This window comes from Furipterus horrens, unplaced genomic scaffold (assembly GCF_987537825.1).
Source record: "Furipterus horrens unplaced genomic scaffold, mFurHor1.1.pri manual_scaffold_4, whole genome shotgun sequence".
Lineage (NCBI taxonomy): Eukaryota > Metazoa > Chordata > Mammalia > Chiroptera > Furipteridae > Furipterus > Furipterus horrens.
The window spans coordinates 85289280-85306456 of NW_028327174.1; the positions used below are offsets into that span (position 1 = coordinate 85289280).

General features: G+C 35.2%; 1 protein-coding gene across 4 annotated transcripts in view; it reads left to right on the forward strand.

The window, feature by feature from the left end:
- XPO4 (exportin 4) overlaps positions 1-17177 on the forward strand; it is a 126653-nt gene that overhangs the window by 79055 nt on the left and 30421 nt on the right. For all 4 annotated transcript variants that reach the window (XM_090273687.1, XM_090273684.1, XM_090273686.1 and 1 more), the window contains 2 exons: positions 687-844; positions 1094-1268. In XM_090273687.1, the coding sequence (XP_090129813.1) occupies positions 687-844; positions 1094-1268 (333 nt within the window). The remainder of the gene's footprint in view (positions 1-686; positions 845-1093; positions 1269-17177) is intronic.

Consider the following 17177-nt stretch of genomic DNA (forward strand, 5'->3'; position numbering starts at 1 on the left):
CTTACTTCATAAGGAACACTGTGTACCAGGTGTTTCACATTGATATTGCATCACTGAAATAAAATCTTGATAAAATTTAAAGTGGATTTAAATGTAATTTGCCATTTTTATTTTAAAATATTGTAGCATTTATTAATGATGTTGGATAAAATGAGATTGAAACAAATTTTAGGCAGTCTCAGTTATTAAGAGTGCACTTTATATCAGTTGAATGAATGAGTGTCTAGAGATTGAGCAGTATATTGGTTTTCTCTGTGTGCAATTGTTTACTTCCCCTAAAGCAGCATCAATATACTTCTGATTGAACTTGCCTGCTAACTTTAGCAAGGGGCTGTAACGAGGCATAGCTAGCATAATACAGATGACTGTCGTTGTTGCTGTTTTTAGAAGAAGCAGTATGTCTGACTGGCTGGCATCTGTTTCTCTCTTTGTCATAACATACTGGAGACAGTTCAATTTTCAAAATGTAGGTAGCCCTCAGTTAAAATTAATTAATATGCTTAAAATCATGGCCTATAATGTAAAGTGGACTGAGGGACAGTCTCAAATTTAGTTTAATTCAGGAATCAATTTTCTAGAAATAACCAGCTACTGTGAAGTTTTCTCTTACCTCATTCGGCACGATAGACACGTGACCCTTACAAAAGAAGAATTTATTTTTATGGATTAGTAATTCTTTCTAACAGGTACATCGAAAAATCAGAGAGGATTCGGATATGGCACAAGATTCTCTGCAGTGCCTCGCCCAATTAGCTTCTCTGCATGGACCTGTCTTCCCCGATGAAGGAGCACAGGTTGACTACCTAGCACACTTCATTGAGGGTTTACTGAGTACTATCAATGGGTAGGTATAATTGCCCTTATCACTGAAAAAAGGAATTTTCAGGTTTTTCTTTATGTTTAACAGTGGCAGAAGAAAGAAGCTAGTGATTTTTTTCCCCCTTTGTATATTTTGAGTTATACGGGTAATTTGAAATTAATGCAGAGACATGCCTTTAAAAAAGAATGAATGGGTGATAATTTTTGCATGTTTGGAAATGAGTTATTGTAACTTGCCTTCCACTACCAGTAACATTTGTTACCTGGTTTGTAGAATTGAAATAGAAGATTCTGAAGCTGTGGGGATCTCCAGCATTATCAGCAACCTGATAACTGTGTTCCCTCGAAACGTCTTAACTGCCATTCCAAGTGAACTTTTCTCGTCCTTTGTGAACTGCCTCACACACCTCACTTGTTCCTTTGGGCGAAGTGCTGCACTAGAAGAAGTGGTAAGTGGCCGTTCTGAAGTACATGGTGTCTTGTTCACCAGGAAATTGCTATGCCTCTGTGACATTTCTTATGACAAGTAATACTTCTCAGTGCTAGCTGTTGTTAAAATTGCACTTTTGTTTACATGTGTGAATTATTTGGCAATCTGTGTTCAGAAACATGACTTTAAAAAATTTTGTGGATTAAAATCACTTTAGTAGATTAAATTTATTGGTTTCATATTTTAATTTTGTGGTAATTTAGTATCTGAATGTAGGAAAATGGAGTGAAACGTTTATATTAAGAATTATGTTGAAAGCTCATTTTAACAATAATAACTTATAAATTTAAATGGTGCTGCTACCTTTGTGGTAGGGTTGTGATTATGTATCACTTTGTATTAATTGAGAATTTTTAAAATTTGGACTTCCCTGGAAATTACATAAATATTATTTGGTTCAAATAATTGTAACCATGCTTATTTTTATTAGACTGTGCTCTTTAATTTTTTTGCTTAAGTTTAATAGTATTAATTTAATTTACATTAAAATTAAGACCAATAACAGTACTGAAGATGTTTTTGGTAAAAATTTTCAAATGTATATGTTCTAAAATTTTATACTAATTTAGAAAACATGTACTAAAACTCCCTGACAACATAGCTGCATTTTTAACAGTAACTGTGAATTAATCACAGAAAATCATTACCAGTACTTTCCTACATAGTTATTAAATTATAAAACTAATTTTTCTCTTTTTGAATCAAAATGTGGATCTTTTTCAAAAGTTAAAAGAGTACAGCTATCTATTAGAATTTCATGCTGAATCTTAGCTGAGCCCCTTGGTAGGGAGTCTAGCAATGTGGATTTGTAACCCTGAGCAGCTCAGAGATCAAAACATTAGGAGTGGTTATGTTTATGTGGTTGGGCATTAGTGGTTTGGTGAAGAAAGGAACCGGTCCAGCAGATATTTGTGTGTTGGAAAAAATGTGGGTAGTGGAGGAATTGAAGCTTAAAGTCATCGTATGTGAGATTTGAATTTCTCAGGGGGAAAAATTATGTCCTAAGCTTGGAAATACAGGGAAAATTTAAGTATTTAAACTTTATTCAGACTCTGTTCAGATTTTCACAAATTCTGAGTCAGTCAGGTTTTATTTAACATGGTTTTGTTGTACTTTCTTCCCCCTTAGTTTGTGTGTTTTCTAAATCAGATAGATTAAACAGCATGTTCACCTCATATTTAGAAATATGCCTACCTTTTGGTTTCTGTTTATGGGTTTAGGATGTTCCTAAATGTTTTATAGAACAATTGCTGGAAGATATAGAATATTCTTGGTTTGTAGAGTTTAGAGTTTATTTATTTTGACCAAGAGACAGACAACTTGGCAAAAGTTTTTGTCTCAAGGTGTGACACAGAAATACTGAAATACAGAAAGCCTAGACATACTTTCCAAGAAATGTGCTTGTTCCACAAGGAGGTGTGCTCTAGTTAGGATGTATGTGATAGATTTCATTGAAGAAAAGTGCTTTTTTCTTTAATAAATTTCTTTTAACTGACCTGGTCATGACATATTAAAATGTTTTAAACAATAACTTGTTACCTCTTGAAAAAGGCAGAGGGAAGAGATTTGTATAAAGCTCGCCTGACTCACAGTAGCTGCATTGGCGATGTTGGTGAAGTCAGGCTGGGGCGGTGAGCCGCCCACAGGGTGAGCTGCCCGAAGGCTGAAGGAGTCCTCTTCGTTGTCATCTTAGCCTCCCTCTGAGCCAGAAGCTTCTGAGACCAAGACCACATCACCTTGTTTCCCTGAGTACCCCATGATTGTGGTGCTAGCACATGATACAGAGTTGCTCAACAACGGTGGAAAATGTGTAAATAGAATAATTGAGGGACATAAAAAAACTGCTTTGGGAGTCAGTATGGAAAAGACAGATCATAAACTTTGGAGGGAGATAGTACATCGTGAGCCAAGTAATCAATCCTGGGCAAATTGCTTACCCTTTGTGACTATGTTTTCTTGTTGGTATATTAGAATGATAACTTCTGATGTTTTATGAGGTAGATTTAACTATATGAAGGTGCCGGTATGTGTGCAAAATTAGGTGTGGAATAATAATGTTAAATTTGAGTGCCTGTATTATCTGCACTATCTTACCGAGTAAGACTAACTCTTGCAAACTAATAATTTTATTACTAGTTTTCTTTATAATTTTAATTTTGTGAAATGTGCTCTGTTTTTCTTTAATATCAAAGGAGTTTCTTTTTCTGATAGGAAAATAGTCAGCATATAGGTACATTTCTTTTATTATGGCTTTTTTTAGAATTGCATTTATTTAGGAACACACATAGATTGTATCCCTTTTTAGAAATTCCAGTCTCTGATCTTGATTATGTTGCTGTAGCAAGGATAAAAAGAGCATCTTGATGGGAAGAAAAGTTCTTGATACTCATGTGTTTATGAAGCACGTCCTTGCTCAGTGGCTTTCGCCTCTGTGTGAAGAGACTATTTGTGACTAATCCTCACCTTGTAGTGACCTGACACTCTGTGCTCAAAGCCTTTGGCCACATTGTCCTTACTGTTAAAATTTCTTGCTATTACTTGAGGCTTCCTGAAGTCAGGATTTTTTCATTGCTCCCCAGCAATCAAATGACTGTCTGTTGCTGGACTGAAGAGGTGAGAATGTTTCTAGAAATGAAATTATTGACTTTAACAATTAAAATCGTAACAAAAAATTGGTTATATTATTATACCAACTATTTTATAAGATGTTTATTTTACAAACACATGCATTTGAATTTTCAGTGAAATTTGAAGAGAATATGTATGCCTCAAATCCAGTACTATGGTTTCTTGGTTTCTTTTGCCAATAGAAAATTTTAAGTTCAGCCCCCAGTTGGTTAATGAGACGGAAGCTACATAATAACATGTGGAGTTAATTGCATAAGCAGCCATTACGCTACTTAAACACTGAAGTATACGAATGTTTGGGTGGGTGGGGAGGGTACGAAGGGAGCTCTTGGTAGATAAACTTGATAAAGGAAGAACTTTACATTTAATTTTAGTACATTTGTAGCCCATTATCAAGACCAGCAGGACAAGGTAGTAAAGAAAAAGATATTCCATGAAGTTGTTAGAAGTTCATTATAGAGTGTAATGCCTAGTGGGTGAGTGGATACATTTAAACTTAAGCAATCTTGGTTCAGTACTGGTTTCTCAAGCTTCATGGACAGCTATTAGGTTGGCCAAAAAATTGGTTTGCTTTTTTCTCTTAAGATGGCTCTGTAGCGCTTAGTTGTCTTTAACTTCATTTGGAATAATTTTGTTAGATTGTTTTGTGACAGCTGTCATATCAGTATGCATTAAAAAAGAAAAAAAATCAAAATTTTTTGGTAAATTTTTGTGTAGCCATTTTAATATTGAGGATGGAAGAATATAGGCAACATTTTTGGCAAATTATGCTTCCTTATTTCAAGGAAGGTAAAAACGCAACTGAAATGTAAAAAAAGATTTGTGCAGTGTATGGAGAGAGTGCTATGACTGATTGAAAATGACAGAAGTAGTTAGCAAACTTTCATACTGGAGATTACTCATTGGACAATGCTCCACAGTTGGATAGACCACTTGAAGTGGATTATGATTAAATCGAAACATTAATTGAGAACATCAGTGTTCTAACATAGAGGAAATAGCCAACACACTCAAAATATCAAAATCAATAAAGTTATTGAAGAAAATGAAAAATGTGTCTTTTATTTTACAGAAAAAATCATACAGACTTTTTGGCCAACCCTATACTTTGTGGAGAGGAGTACATTGAGGCCAGATTACAAACTAAGCAATGGGAAGCAAAGCTGGGCAACATTTCAGTGATAAGAGGGCAAGCAGACACTGACTTTCTGGAATGGTGATGTCAGCATGATGCACTGAGCTCATGAGAGGAGGGACTGTTCGGTAGCCATGCTGCATGCCCACCGAGCAGTTCTGATGGCACTGTGCAGAGCAAGACACGGGCCTGAAAGACCAAGGAAGTGAGATGCAGGCGTGTTTTTAAATCTTGTATATTTAAAGTGGACTTTTTGAAAATACTAACTGTAACTTTAGCTCTCCTAGGATATTTGGAAGACAATTGGTTACTGTTAAATCTTAAATATAGATTCCTATTAAAAGAAATCTTAAAAAAATAAATTTCAATGTTTTATTTAATTCTTGTTGGATCATAATTTTACCAATGCTGACTTGTCAGCTCTGATTTTTTTCAATTTGCTGCACCAGTCTTAGCACAGAAACACTGTTTACATTTTACAAACTGCTGGCACTGAAATAGTGTGTAGTGGATTTAGAATAAAGCTTTTTTTACTATCATAACTATTGTTCCATATGGTATCCTTTGTATTGTTATAATCTAGCATTAGAAACATAACCAGATTTAATGGCCAGGGGTTCAAAATGAAAGTTACAGTGAGGTAAAGAAAGAGGATTGGCTTTCTACCCAACTGAGCCAGGGGAGTTCCTGAGATGTCAGTCCAGTTGGAAGTGTTGCTGGATTAATTCACTTCCATAAATATATACTGAACACCTACCACATGCTAGGAATGGTGTTTAATTTATATATATTCTTTAGCATTAAGAATTTGGAAATTTGTATGCATTTCCAAAAGGAAGACAGTACGTTAGTCTAGGAGTGTAATATTTAAAAACTATTGTCAATCATAACTCGAACTCATGGTGTTTTTGTGGGGTAGGGTTTTTTAAGTGATCTATCTATAGGCCTCATTGAACAGCTGCACTCCTTGTCCACTAAATCAATTTCTTCTGAGGGATTTCAGAAGCCAGTTAAATAAAAATCATGAGAGTGAATTAATTTTATTTTTTATTTGTGCTGTTTCTCCAAATTGCTATATTTGCCTTAAATGATACTGCTGTCCTAGGAAAAGGATCTCAATACTCACCCTTCTAAACTTCTGTGCAGTTCATGTGTTATTTGACCTGTCATTGGGCTCTGGGGCTTGGGCCAATGCCTGTAGAGTTTCAGATGTCTGAAAGATTTCATTAATGTCTGAAAGATTTCATTAATGTTAAGTAAACATTTTATATGTATGTAAGTTTGTAAGAATAATAAAATGAACAACTGTGTACCAACCATCTGGATTAAGAAATAGTATATTGATAGCACCTATTCTTCCCTTAATATTTACCTGGAATTTTTAACCCTTCTGTTACTGCAAGCACATTTTTTGTTGCATAAGTTTTTTCTGCCAAATTATTATTTTTCATTGTGTTTGCAGAAGAAGGCTGTAAGTAAATTTCCTGCCAGTGTTCATGGCACTTTTTCCCATTCTCTATGAGCTCTGATTGTGTAATTTGCTTTCATTCCCAAATGCTTGTGAAGAGCAATATGGCAGCAGCACCCTCCAGCTGGAAATTGGAACACAAAGTCAGAGATTGTCACAGAACTTCTTAAAGGTGGTTATTCCTTAGAATCAACTTTTCCATATGAGAATTAATCTTACTGCTTTATTTTTATGTCTATGACTTGATATGAGTTTGAAAACTAACTCATGTGTTTTATTTACATATGACGATAGTGCTAATGATGAAAGAGAGAGCTTCCCAATTCCATGGAAAAAGATTTCTAGTTGTCATGTTGGTTTTTGCTATTTGTAGAGAAAAATCTAATGTTGGGGTACCTTATACCAAAAACTTCATAGTAACCGTAGTTCTGTTGTGGTTAGGAGTAGTTTTGGAGTTTACAGCATAACAATTGGATTTAGAACTACGGTACATGAGATTTGTCTTCTGTACAACACTTATCTTGTACATTTCTGTAGTATCTGATGTTAGGTATAAGCACACAGTACATTTTTTAGAGCAGTTTTGGATTCATAGCAAAATTGAGTGTAAACACAGAGTTCCCTTAAATCCTCCCCCCAAACACATGGCCTTCCCACTATCAACATCCCCCACCAGATAGTACATTTATTACATTTGATGAATCAGCATTGACACATACAAATCACTTGAAGTTCATAGTTCACACTGGGGTTCACTCTTGGTATTGTATATTCTCTGGGTATGGACAAATGTAAAATACCATGTGCATGCCATTATTGTATCACACAGAGTCGTTTCACTCCCCTTTAAATCCCCTGTACTTGGCCTGTTCATTCCCCCCACTCCACCCCCTGGCAACCGTGTTTATCTTTATTGTTTCCATATTTTTGCCTTTTCCAGAATGTTGTATAGTTGGAATAAAACAGTAATGTTAGATTAATTTCTGAAATTTAATTTGTGAAATTTTATTTAAAGTAAAAAATGGGAGCAGTTTACATACTGAAAGTTTTCTTTCCAAAGCTTTGTTTAGCAGCATCTTCATAAATGCAGTTACTGGCTTTTTGTGTATTTACAACAGACAAAGGCAGAGTTTTTTCTATGGCTGAGGAGCTATAGACTCATTCCTATGCACTTCCAAGTTAGTTATGGGCATTGAAATATAAGTGCTTATATCATATTTTGATCACTTTCCCGACCTGTCATTCCCAAATGGAGTAAAGTGGGGTCAAGTAGTTTCATAAGCTCTAAGCCCCTTTCCAAAGCCTTTCTGGCAGCAGGCCTGCCAATACTTGGGGTATGAGCACATAGTGTCTTGCTGAGATGCCGCCGTCATCGCTGTGCATGTGCTCGGGCTTGGCTGCTGGGTGTTGGCCAGGGTGGCCGTGGAGCAGGGCCAACGGTTTATGAAAAAGCACCCGGTTGGGTTTCAGCTCTCTGTGATTAGGCTGAAAGCTCTAATTGCCGATTTTCATTAGCTACATTTATCACGCTTTGTCTGGTGAGTTACTTGGTGTTCAGAAGGAGCCAGAGGCTCTTTAGCAGTTTTTAGTTATTATTTTAAATCACCATCCAATGAATGGGGACTTTTACAGCGAGTGTCCTATGATCTTCTGTTTTGTCTCCTATCAGGGCTTTATAGGAGGGACTGTTGAACTATGTCAATAAAAAGGCTTTTATTACATTTTATATCTACTTTTCTGTATATGAGTAAGTAAATATCATGCATGATATGTATCCTAAGAACATTGAAGATAGTTCTTAGAAAATGCCCTGCTTCTTTCTTGAGACATTGGAGGTCAGCGGATGCTACCGCCTAAGTTCCTCTTAAGATGTGTTTATTTTGGCAAGAGAAACTGTTAAGACTTAACAAATGATGTCTGCAAAGCACATGCTTTGTGAAGTATATATAAACAGGCCACAGATGTTTTTGTGGGAAGAAATGATCTTAGCATTCTCATGCTTAGCTCTTAGTGTTTAGTTACTGTTCAGGAATAAAACCACTTTCTTCTGCTGCTGCTAATAAATTGAGCAGTGTGTTGGCCTTTCTAGCACTGTGTTTGATCATTATATATTCTTTCTTTAGTCCTCAAACCACCGTAGGTGATTTTATTATATCATATTTGATACAGATAATAAAATATATGTTGTTCTGTAACATAATAAAATGACCATGAGTGAACCCATGACCCAATGCAAGAATGTTACCAGTACTGTGGTTGATGGTACTAATGTGCCCCTCCAACTGACAGTATAGTTTCCATATACCTTTAACCAAGTTTCCCTAACATTACCATGTCTTTACTGTCACAATTCTGGCCAAACTTGCAAGTATAAAACATGGTCTTAATTTGCTTCTCAGGTTCTAATGACATTGAACATGTTTCCATTATTGTAAATGTATAATGCCAATGATCATTTGTATGACAGGCTGGTTTAGTTCATTGACTCTTTCCTATTAGGTTCTTTTCTTACTGATTTGCTGAATTTCTCTCTACATTCTATTATAGATCTGTTCTTCCATTTTGTGGCTCCTCTTCTCACTTTATGATATTTTTTTCCCTTTAATTTGGAATCACTTTAGATTTACAGAAAAGTTGTCAAGTTGATTCCTTGTTTCAGACGCTTACCCTTCCTGTGTTTTCCTCTAAATGCTTTAAAAGATTGCCTTTCATGCCCTGGGTTAGTAGCTTGGTTGGTTAGAGCATCCTCCCAATATGCCAAGGTTGTAGGTTTAATCTCTGGTCACGCACTTAACAGTCATCCAGTGAATACATAAATAAATGGAACAACAAATCAGTGTTTCTCTTTCTTCCTCCTTCCTTTTCTCTAAAGTCATTAAATAAAAAATAAAAAGTTGCCTTTCATGGCTTTACCACCTTATAATTTAATTTTGAATATGGTATCAAGATTTAATTTTATTTCTTTCCATGTGGCTAACAGATTTTTCCAGCAAAATTTTTTCATTATATTTATAATTTCTGTTCTTTTTTCCCCTTAGTTTTGCTGAGAAATAATTGACATACATCATTGTATAAGTTAAAGGTGTACAAAATAATGGTTTGACATACACATACTGTGCAGTGATGACCACAATAGGTTCAGCTAACATCTATCATCTCATATATATACAATAAAAATAAAAGGAAAAAATCTTGTGGTGTGAGAACTTTTAGGATCTACTCGTAAGAGCTTTCATATCACACAGCAGTGTTAGCTAGTCATCAAGTTGTACCCCACATCTTTAGAGCTAATTTTATAACTGCAAGCTTGGACCTTTTTGACCCTCTTCCTCCACCCTTCACCTCTGGTATTCACAGAGCCACAGGTCTGATCTCTGTGAGTCTGGTGCTTTGTTTTGTTTTTTTTATTCTACATATAAGTGAGATATGGTATTTGTCTGTCTTTGTCTCACTTATTTCACTAACCATAATGCCTTCAGGGTCCATCCATGATATTGAAATGGTAAGATTCCCTCATTTTTTATGTCCGAGTAATACTACATTGTGAGTGTGTTTATACATAATAGTTTCTTTATTCGTTAATCCATTGATGGACACTGAGATTGTTTCCATATCTGGACTATTGTAAATAATGATGCAGTGAACATGGAAGTACACATACCAAATATTTTTGTTTCCTGTGGATATATTTCCACAAGTAGAACTGCTGGGTTGAATATTAGTCCTACTTTTAATTTTTTTGAAGAATCTCCAAACTGGTTTCCATAGTGGCTGCACCAATTTACATTCCCACTAACAGTATACAAGGGTTCCCTTTTCTCCACAACCTACCCAACACTTATTTCTTGTCTTTTTATTTATTTATTTATTCATTCATTTTTTAATTATTATTTTTAAAGTATACTTTATTGATTATGTTATTACAGTAGTCCCAAATTCTTTTCCCTTAGTTCCCCTCTTCCCAATAACCCCCTTCCCTCCACATCCATGGGTCGTGCATATAAGTTCTTTGGCTTCACCTTTTCCTGTATTCTTAACTTCCCCCTGTCTATTTTGTACCAATCAATTATGCTTCGTAGTCCCTACGCCATTTCCCAATTTCCCCCCCTTTGCCCTCCCAGCTGATAACACTGCAAATGATCCCCACACCTATGATTCTGTTCCTGTTCTGGTTGCTTGATTATTTTTGTTTTTATTTTTTAGATTCAGTTGTTGATAGTTGTGAATTTCTTGTCATTTTAATGTTCATAGTGTTGATCTTCTTTTTCTTAAATAATCCCCTTTAACTTTTCATATAATAATGGCTTGGTGGTGATGAACTCCTTTAACTTTACCTTGTTTAGGAAGCACTTTATCTGCCCTTCCATTCTAAATGATAGCTTTGCTAGATAGGGTAGTCTTGGTTGTAGGTCCTTGCTTTTCATCACATTGAACACTTCTTGCCAGCTCTGCCTTGCCTGCAGTGTTTCTTTTGAGACATCAGCTGATAGTCTTATAAGCACCCCTTTGTAGGTAACTCTGCTTTTCTCTAGCTGCTTTTAATATTCTCTATTTTTAACCTTTGGCATTTTAATCAGGTTGTGTCCTGGTGTGGTCCTCTTTGGATCTAGCTTGTTTGGGACTCTCTGTGCTTCCTGGACTTCATGTCTGTTTCCTTTGCCAAATTTGGGAAGTTTTCCTTCATTATTTTTTCACATAAGCTTTTTATTTCTTGCTCTTCTTCTCCTTCTGGCACCCCTATGATTTGGATGTTGCCACGTTTAAAGTTGTTCCAGAGTTTCCAAACCCTCTCCCCATTTTTTTCAATTCTTGTTTCCTCATTTTGTACTGGTTGACTGTTCATTTCTTCCTTATATTCCAAATCATTGATTTGAATCCCAGTTTCCTTCTGTTCACCATTCGTTTTGTGTAGATTTTCCTTCGTTTCATTTAGCATAGCCTTCAATTCTTCCCTTATGCGTTTGCCGTACTTAAGCATATCTGTCAAGTCTGTGGACATGGTTATCACCAGTGTTTTGAACTCTGCACCTGTTAGGTGGGCTGTCTCCTCGTTTGTTAGGTTGGCTATCTCCTCGTCATTTAATTCTTCCACTGGAACCTTGATCCATTCCCTCTTTTGGGCCATACCTTTCTGTCTCCTTATCTTGACAGGCTCCTGTGTTTATTTGCCTCTGAGTCTTAGGCAGAACTGTCACTCCTGTTACGTTGTAAGGGGCAGAACCTTAGGTATTCGTCAGTACAGGGCGACTTGTTTCACCACGTTGTGGTGCTGTGCTGGAGGGAGGGGTCTGAGAGGGAACAATGCCGCTTGCTCAGCACTCACCCCTTTTCCAGGCACTTCTCCCACTTCTGTATGGTACTGGTGCCTCTCTAGCTGTTTTCCTGGCCATCACTCCCAAAGTGGGTGGGTTTGCAGATGTTCTAGGACCATAGGGGCCTTTAAACGAGGGGACTCTGCTGAGAGACCAGCAGTTTTTGCCTCCGCCCCAACCCCCACTGGTTTGCACAGTCAGAAGCAATGAGGCTTTATTTTCCCCAGGCTTGGGACCATGAGCTGTGGGGTCTGGTCTGGTGCTGGGAGTTCTCCCCGGTGTTCCTCTCGACTTTTTAAAATGTTTGACTGTGCTTTCTGCTGGCCTGCCGCTGCTGGCGCTGCTGCTGCTGCTGCTGCTGCTGCAGCCATCACACCTGGTCCTTTCTGCCCTGGCTCCGCCTCTCCTGGATGCAGAGGTGGATTAAGGCCTTGAGCACAGAAGAAAATATTGGGCCCCTAAAGAAAAGAGAGACGGGGAAAATGAAAATACATGTTAACCATATATTTAAACAAATAAAAAAATTATGTATTATTAATGTTTCATTTCCAATAAAATTTGAATATATGTATAATATAATTAATTGCATAATAATCACAAAACTTTGAACTAATAGTTGAACATATGTAAAAGTATAGTTATAATTAATGATAGTATACGTATAATAGGAGTAACAATCAGAAGTTTGAAGAAAAACATCAGAATTTTACTTGAAATTAAAATTAAAAATGTGAAAATATTTAAATTTTTTTCTTGCTTTTTGTTTTGCAAACGTATTAACTATCTCATCACAGTCAATAATTTTAAGTAAATTGCTCTCTCTATAAAATAGCTATATTATTTGGTCTTTCCTCTGACATTGAATTTCTTAGTTTTTTACTCTTTTTAGACAAAAAAATGAGCGTTCCCCCGATGTGTTTGAAATTGGCATGGTTAACAAAATTTTCAAAATAATTTCTACATTTGGAAAAGTTGCTTTCATATCTAATGCTTTTTTGTATATATTATTAATCGATCGCTTGTCTTCATCTAAAAAGATTAAAAACTGTTCAAACTCATCTTTAAAATTACTTGAATCAATGTCATCTTTATACATTTCTATTAAATTATTAACACATTTTTTTCTTCACACACTGTAAACACAAAAAAGACCCTAAAACTACTTACAACATTTTCATAGATTTTTCCGCGTCTGTTCAGTTCTGCTATTGAATGATCGCATATTACATAGAGTATATTATGTAAAAAAAATTTCTTTCGATTTTCTGTACATGTTCACTTACATCATCTTCAGATGTTTTATCTGTTCTTTAACTTCTGATTTGATTTTGTTGAAATTATGTCTTGTTTTCATTAATAAAAATTTCTAGACTTTTAAACAATGACGCACTTTAAAAATTGTGCAGGCAATGGATTGTAAAGATTTACTTGTTGCATTGATTCTTTGCAAAATTTTATTCCATAGGACTGTCATTACAGCAGTTTAATAATCATTCATTTCTTTAAGTAATGATTTTGTTTTAATAACAATTTTTTTTCTTTTGTAGGAATTGCATGTCTCATCTAATGCCTCTTTTATATTTTTGTAGCCACATTTTAACGCTAGAACTGCATCAGCCCTGGCAGACCACCTTGTATCTGACAGTTTCTTTAATGTATAAGAACCTTTATGCAATTTATTGCATAACATGTTCCATCGAAATGTTGATGCAGAGAAAAAAAGAAATAAATTTTGCACGAATAAAAAATATCTGGAAGCATTACCACAACTCTCTGCAACAACATTACCAACTAAATTAAGTGAATGACTGGAGCACAGAATAAACGTTGCTGATGCAGCATGTTGTCTTATTCTTGTTTGCAAACCACTGTACTTGCTTGACATATTTGCTGCATTGTTGTACGATTGTCCACGGCAATATTTTATGTCTACTGGCGAGTTTTTCAAGGTAGATAAAACTCTCTTCTAGATACTCCACATCATGTCTTTCTATAGGGAAGAACTTTAAAAATCTTTCTTTAACATCCCCATTTGCTGATAAATAACACACTACAAAAGGAAGTTGATCCACATGCATGACATCGGGTGTAGAATCTAAAATAATACTATAATATTTTGCGCATTTTATTTCCTCCACAATGTGTGCCATAAGAGAATCAGCAATTATAATATTTGCAGAAGTTCATCACATGTCTGATGCAATAAGTAATTTACATGTCCGCTACCTTGATTTCCATACTTTTGTAAGTGCAACTTTAAAAAATTGTCATATTCGCTCAAATATTCTAAACTAGTCAAATAATTGCCTTTTCTCGAAGATGTCGCACTCTCATTATGGCCTCTAAAAGCAGTGCCCAAACTTGCAATGAATTTTATTTATTGTGGATACAATTCTTCGCAGAATCTCTTTCCACTCATTTTCTTTTTGCAATGTAATTTGCATATTTTGAATATCGATGTGACTTAACGTAGAGGAGTGCTTGTATAATGTAGATATTGAAGCGATGTGCTGTTTTGACATTTCATGCTCGAATAAAGTTATTGCAATATTTTTCCAATTTTGGAACCCTGTAGTCAACTTAAGACTTTGAGCCCGAAAACATTTTGCATGGATAACAATAAATTAATATGGATGTTACAGAAAAAATTAGGCATGTCCTTTCTTTTTCACCATTTGAAATTTTTCTGTAAAAATTGTCTTTACATAAGCCTCTGTAGTAAATGCGATCACCGTGTTTATAGACCGATTTAAGTGTAGTTATATCGCCTATGTTTTTTGGTTTACTTGAAATTAGAAATTCAATCATTTCATTAGATAAAACGTTAGGCCCGAGAGCAGTATCTTTTAGGGTAACTTCGAATGGAATATTTTCTCTTTGCAGTTCAATATTTTCTAATGGACTTTCCTCTATACTTTTTTCTACTGGTTTATCACCTGGTTGACTGTTGACTAGTTCATCATCATCTTCATCATTGTTGCTTTCTTCTATACCTTGGTTTTCAACTTCAACTAACTCTTTGTTGACTGATGGAAGCTTCTTGTTCTTCATCTTCATTGTTGCTCGAATTATGATAGCCTGAATGGCCAGGGCCAGTTATAAATTTGTCCAATGCTCCTTTCTGTTGGTTGGCAACTTGCTTACAGCTTTTTTTAATTTGTCTTTTTTCAGCCCCTGATAGATGTCATTTCATTTTTCTAGCTACCAATGAAAAGAAAAGTATAAAATTTAATAGTCTGAATGATTAGAATACTAGAGAAGAGATTTTTCGTTATAGTACAATAAATTAATATTAATTAAAATTCAAAAATTATGCATAAATAGGAAAATCCAGGTGCTGATGTAAGAACAGGAATTAATTTTATCTTAATATAATTTCAACAATAGGAATTAATTTTATTTTAATATAATTTCAATTTATCTGAATATTTATTTATATGCACAGAAAACTTTTTAAAACTGTAAATCAAACAAGTACATATCCACAGACTAATTTACGTCCCTGCGTATTTGCGTATATTTTAAGTCTGCACTGCAGGAGAACCTTTGTAAGTACAAAGTAGCAAATACAATTCTATTGCTCCGATGAGCTGTAGTGCAGCTGCACAGGGCCTATGCAGCGTAGTATGTGTATAGTATGCAGTGTAGTAATGAAATAATGAAAATAAGCGAATATAAACATACCATCAGATATTACCACCGATTGTAAACTCGTATGTAATTAAAATTGCACATATGAAACCAAACTTGGTATCATTAGAAAAAAGTGTAAAGTTGGGGTTTTGCGGGGCCCTTCAGAAATCGGGCCCCAGGACATGCGACAAGTGCTCCTCCCGTTAAATCCGCCTCTGCCTGGATGAGTATTCTTTATATCTTTGTTTGTTGGACTTCCATGCAGTTTGATTTTCTGGAACTTCTGGTTGTTTCTTGTTTTGAGGTAGTTGTATTCCTTCTTAGTTGTGGAGGGAGATGCAGCGTGTCTGTCTAGGCCTCCATCTTGGCTACAAGTCCTATTTCTTGTCCTTTTGATGACAGCCATTCTGACAGGTGTGAGGTGGTGTTTCAGTGTGCTTTTGATTTTTATTTCCTTGATAATTAGTGATGTTGAGCCCCTTTTCATGTGCCTGTTTGCCACCTGTGTGTCTTTTTTGGAAAAGTGTCTATTCAGGCCGTTTTTTCATTTTAATTGGATTATTTGTTAGGGTTTTTCTTTTTTTTTTTCTCTTTAGTTTTATGTTCTTTATATACTTTGGATATTAACCCCATAATAGACATGCTTTGCAGAATATTTTTTCTCATTCAATGGGTTGTCTTTTTACTTCTTTTTTTTTCCTGCTAACAACATGTATTGAATAGCCTTTCTTTTTCAATGATAATGATTTGCCAGACTATTGCTATCATATATCTAGTTTTCACATACAAATGGGTTTTTCTTGAATGGTCAGTTTGTCTGTTTCACCTGTATTTTACTTTGTTCTGAGGAGATGTCTGGGTACGACAGGACAAGGGTTGTCCTTTCCCTACCCCAGCCCCCACTTTCCAGTTCTTCAGAGGGGTGTTGGATATATTTGCTTTTTATTCTTTCATATAAATCTTCTGTTTGTCAAGTTGGGTTGTGGTTGGGATTATAATGAACCTTTAGTGAACAATGGAGATTTCTATTAAATCAACTCCATCTGTAAATGTATTTTTCGATATTATTTAGGTATAATTTATTGTATTTCAATAGAGGAACAATTTTTTCTTTAATACCTTATATTTTTGTTGCTATTGTAAGTAGTATCTTTTTTTAAACCTGGCTTTTCAGATTGCTGCTGGCGTAGAGAAATGTAGTTGATGTTTCTATATTGGTCTGATATATACTAACCTTTCAAAATTCTTATGATTCTTATAAGTTGTCCTTAGAGTATTTTTAGTTTTATATGGACAATTATATCATCTCTGAATAATGACAATCTTGCTTTTTTGCAGTCTTCACAATTTGTATTTCTTTTCTTATTGTACAGTGTTGAATACAAGAAGTAACTGAAGTCATCTTTTCTGGCTCATCATTAGAAATAATGTTTGCTGTAGGTTTTTGAGCTATCCTTTTTCAGAATTGCTGATAGGTTTTTTTAAAACATGAAGAGTATTGAATATTATTAAATGTGTTTCTGCTTAATCTGATAATGTGATAAATTTCTCTTATAGATTTTTCTAATGTTAAAATTACCCTTGCATTTCTGAATTGAATCCAACTTGATGACCATGTATCTTGGTTGTTTATGAACTGCTGTTGTGTTTTGTTTCAGTTCTATCAGCCTCACAGATCACTCTGTAGCTTGC